Source organism: Oncorhynchus masou, unplaced genomic scaffold, assembly GCF_036934945.1.
Source record: "Oncorhynchus masou masou isolate Uvic2021 unplaced genomic scaffold, UVic_Omas_1.1 unplaced_scaffold_14722, whole genome shotgun sequence".
In the NCBI taxonomy this organism is placed as follows: Eukaryota; Metazoa; Chordata; class Actinopteri; order Salmoniformes; family Salmonidae; genus Oncorhynchus; species Oncorhynchus masou.
This window is the reverse complement of record NW_027004715.1, coordinates 1-4,741: the sequence shown is the minus strand read 5'-3', so window position 1 is coordinate 4,741 and position 4,741 is coordinate 1. Positions and strand designations below refer to the sequence as shown.

At 42.9% G+C, this 4,741-nt stretch overlaps 1 protein-coding gene across 1 annotated transcript; it reads right to left on the bottom strand.

The window, feature by feature from the left end:
* Positions 1-170: 170 nt before the first annotated feature.
* Positions 171-4,657, bottom strand: LOC135530972 (mitogen-activated protein kinase kinase kinase 21-like; the record flags this gene model as incomplete). The annotated part of the gene is made up of 3 exons (XM_064959141.1): positions 3,523-4,657; positions 3,108-3,283; positions 171-411 (listed from the first exon to the last, which is right to left on the bottom strand). Coding segments are annotated over exons 1-3 (424 nt in total), but the record flags the coding sequence as incomplete, so codon positions are not given.
* Positions 4,658-4,741: the final 84 nt, after the last annotated feature.

The window sequence follows — 4,741 nt, the reverse complement described above, 5'->3', positions numbered from 1 at the left end:
ATACGTCTATGATTCTAACGGACTTTCTAAACAAATAAAGATTGGTGTAAATCTATTGAAATGTTTGTCAACTCGAAGGTAACACTGACTTTGACAAACAGAAAGACAGTTTATCAACCAACCCGACAAGACAGAAAGAGAGTAAGAAACAGACAGACAGAAGCACCCACCTGAGGGCAGGCTGATGCGGTTGCCGTCCTTGAGTTTGAGGCGGCTGCGTTTGAACTTGCCCTTCCTCTTCTTGACGTTGGGCTTGTCCTTGTTGAGCTGAAAGATGAGGATGTTGAGTTCCCCTCTCCAGCACATTGATCTCCCGCTCCGCCAGCTGCTGCTCCTCCTCTTCAGCAGCTCCTCGTGGGACTTCTGCTGCAGCGCCGCATGCGTCAGCTCCTCCTCCCGCGAACGCAGCTCCTACAGGAACACATGGAGGGTCAGACGAATAGATGGACAACTCTGTATGATAAGGGCCACATTCCTCTGCCCAGAGCGTTGCTGACGCATGCCAGATCTTACAACGCCTGGATAGGTATTTTACCTATCAGACAGGTGTGCCCGCCCCTGCCATACAATAGTAGGGGAAACACTACCATAATGATCCACACACAGGTTCTAGGCAGTGCATTATTTCCTTAGCCCTTCTGTCTGTTATTTCTACTAAAAATAACTTGCATACCTTCATTGTGAACGTATTTTATCAGATTGAACTCTTTGTAAATGATAAGAAACAAAGTTCTCTGCAAACACAGCAGTGATCAGTGCTCTTCCCCTCTAACCTTCACAATCAGTGAACTTACTCTGGGTGGTGGAAAAACAAAGCATTAGCTTTAGGCTAGAGTGGCTCAGACCCCTAGCCACTCAGTCCACAGAACTGTCACAGGCCCTCTGTCTGCAGTAACAGCAAGGTGGGCCCATTGTAGTGCTGCATGGCCCTGAAGCATAGCCCTTACTGTAGCCCTTACTGTAGGAAAGCTCCTTAAGAGAGGCTGGCCAGCACTCAACAGCTGTAAATCTCAACTGTAAACCTCCTTTACCTACAGACCTAGGTCAGACTTCAGCCCCTCAGAAATATATATGAAGCAAGCTGAACCTCACTCTACCTACAAGCCTAGGGTTAGACTTCAGCCCCTCAGAAATATACATGAAGCAAGCTGAAACTCACTCTACCTACAAGCCTAGGGTCAGACTTAAAGCCCCTCAGAAATATACATGAAGCAAGCTGAAACTCACTCTACCTACAGACCTAGGGTCAGACTTCAGCCCCTCAGAAATATACATGAAGCAAGCTGAAACTCACTCTACCTACAAGCCTAGGGTCAGACTTAAAGCCCCTCAGAAATATACATGAAGCAAGCTGAAACTCACTCTACCTACAAGCCTAGGGTTAGACTTCAGCCCCCAAATATACATGAAGCAAGCTGAAACTCACTCTACCTACAAGCCTAGGGTCAGACTTAAAGCCCCTCAAAAATATACATGAAGCAAGCTGAAACTCACTCTACCTACAAGCCTAGGGTTAGACTTCAGCCCCTCAGAAATATACATGAAGCAAGCTGAAACTCACTCTACCTACAAGCCTAGGGTCAGACTTAAAGCCCCTCAGAAATATACATGAAGCAAGCTGAAACTCACTCTACCTACAGACCTAGGGTCAGACTTCAGCCCCTCAGAAATATACATGAAGCAAGCTGAAACTCACTCTACCTACAAGCCTAGGTCAGACTTAAAGCCCCTCAGAAATATACATGAAGCAAGCTGAAACTCACTCTACCTACAAGCCTAGGGTTAGACTTCAGCCCTCAGAAATATACATGAAGCAAGCTGAAACTCACTCTACCTACAAGCCTAGGGTCAGACTTAAAGCCCCTCAAAAATACATGAAGCAAGCTGAAACTCTCACTCTACCTACAAGCCTAGGGTTAGACTTCAGCCCCTCAGAAATATACATGAAGCAAGCTGAAACTCACTCTACCTACAAGCCTAGGGTCAGACTTAAAGCCCCTCAGAAATATACATGAAGCAAGCTGAAACTCACTCTACCTACAAGCCTAGGGTTAGACTTCAGTCCCTCAGAAATATACATGAAGCAAGCTGAAACTCACTCTACCTACAAGCCTAGGGTCAGACTTAAAGCCCCTCAAAAATATATATGGATAAGTGTTTCAGATCATATGCAACCCCTAACAATGAAATGTAGAAACTCACACTCAGTAAGAACAGTGTGTGGCTATCTGTGCTTCCGTTATATCGTTATCCTTTTAGAGGTAATTCAATTAACCAGTGTCATATGGGGAAACAACATGAAGAATTGACATACTCGACAATCCCTGGGAGAGCTTTGGTATATTGCACCATTTGCCAAGTTTGATGCTTAACGATTCAGCTGAAGTTGCAGGAAAGGGCATTCTCAATACAGCAATTACAAATCCATTTGATTTAACGAGGAGGGACCACGGAGCGTATCGCATTACCAAGGGAAATACTTAAAACCATCAACGCTAATAGCTTGTTTTAAAAAAAAGATACGATTAGCTACGCCTACAGTAACCAATTAAAATCAAGCAATCCCTTAACTACAGTTTGTGCACCGCTGCCTACCCTGTGTCTAACCTTGTACTTTACACAGTGGAAAGGTCTTGTTCCCACATATTGGAGGTTTACCTATATACAACGTATCTACTTAATGAAGTGCAAAAGGATGAGTCTAAAGGTATGAACAGGACAAATGTACTTGAGCAAAATAAAAAATACATTGCACAATTTCTCTCAATGTGTCCTGAGTACTGAAAATGCCATGTGAATGGTGAGAGCCGTGTTTGGGAATACATCCCCCTACGCTGATCAACTGAACAAAGACATACAGGGAGAGAGGTGACATTTGCAACAACAAGATTTGAGCGTTTAGTCCATAATGTTGTTTGATCGGTGGTTAGGGCTATTAGCTGGCCAAAAGTGGGTTACATGAAAAGTGCAATACTGTAAATATAACTGTGTGTTAGTGTGGATTTTCAGTGAATTTATGTAGATCACGAAACTCATCTGTATTTTCTGCGGTGTAGGAAAATTCTCAGCAACAAACGAGTGATCAAATTAAGATCCGACATCTGTACCTTCTCTTTTGTTCTGAGCTCATCAAACATCTCCTGGATCTCCACCCTCCAGTTCTCCTGCATGGAGTGGAAGGAGTCCTGGGGCATGGTGGCCATCACTGCTTCCTCTATGGCTGTTAGCTGCTCCAGGATGGAGGCAAACGACGGCCGGATGTGAGGGTCCTGCTCCCAGCACTCTGAGATACACAACAAGGTGGAACCAAGACAGATCAATGTTCTGAAACTTTGACAAGTAAATTATCACCAGTATCTAGTTGTGTGACACTGACACACACACACACACATTCTTGAACAACAATATATCATCCAATGAATGCAGCTACTTCAGGCAACATTAATTGTTCTTGAAAAGTGGGTTGAGGAATGGCAACAGCAGATGGATGGTCTGACTTGCAGATGGATGGTCTGACTGCACCTTCCATGAGCTTGGAGAAGGGTTCTGGGCAGGTGGATGGAATAGGGAGGGTTAACTTGTTGACAGCCACACCATAGGCCACAGCCAGCCCATCAATCCCACGGTAAGGCACCTCTCCTGTCAGCAGCTCCCATAAAAGAACACCATAACTAGAAGAGAACACAGATATAGTGAGTACACTGTCCTAACAGCACTATTATAGTGATGGGGGAAAAAACTATAGATACATATCGGGATATTATGTTTGATAAAAATGTGATAGTTTTGACAATATCATTTTTGTACTAGTTGGCTGTACCTGCACCAAAACGCCAGTATTTTCCTTCATAACTTATTCTCCATCTATTTTTAAATAGAGAGCCAATTTGTTTTCAGCACTTTAATTTCCATGACTAATAAAAACTCATTTTGAAAAATCTAATTACAATAAAATCACAGTATCGAATCGCAATACATATATAATTGTGAGAATTGCAATACATATCGTATCGGCACCTAGGTATGGTGATAGTATGGTGGTGAGGTCCTTAAGTATGGTGATAGTATAGTATAGTGATAGTATTGAATGGTGACAGTATTGAATGGTGAAAGTATTGAATGGTGATAGTATAGTATGGTGAGGTTCTTAAGTATGGTGATAGTATAGTATAGTGATAGTATTGAATGGTGATAGTATAGCATGGTGACAGTATAGCATGGTGATAGTATAGCATGGTGATAGTATAGCATGGTGGTAGTATAGCATGGTGACAGTATAGCATGGTGATAGTATAGCATGGTGGTAGTATAGCATGGTGATAGTATAGCATGGTGATAGTATAGCATGGTGATAGTATAGCATGGTGGTAGTATAGCATGGTGACAGTATAGCATGGTGATAGTATAGCATGGTGGTAGTATAGCATGGTGATAGTATAGCATGGTGACAGTATAGCATGGTGATAGTATAGCATGGTGGTAGTATAGCATGGTGACAGTATAGCATGGTGGTAGTATAGCATGGTGATAGTATAGCATGGTGACAGTATAGCATGGTGGTAGTATAGCATGGTGACAGTATAGCATGGCGGTAGTATAGCATGGCGATAGTATAGCATGGTGATAGTATAGCATGGTGATAGTATAGCATGGTGACAGTATAGCATGGCATGGTAGTATAGCATGGCGATAGTATAGCATGGTGATAGTATAGCATGGTGATAGTATAGCATGGTGGTAG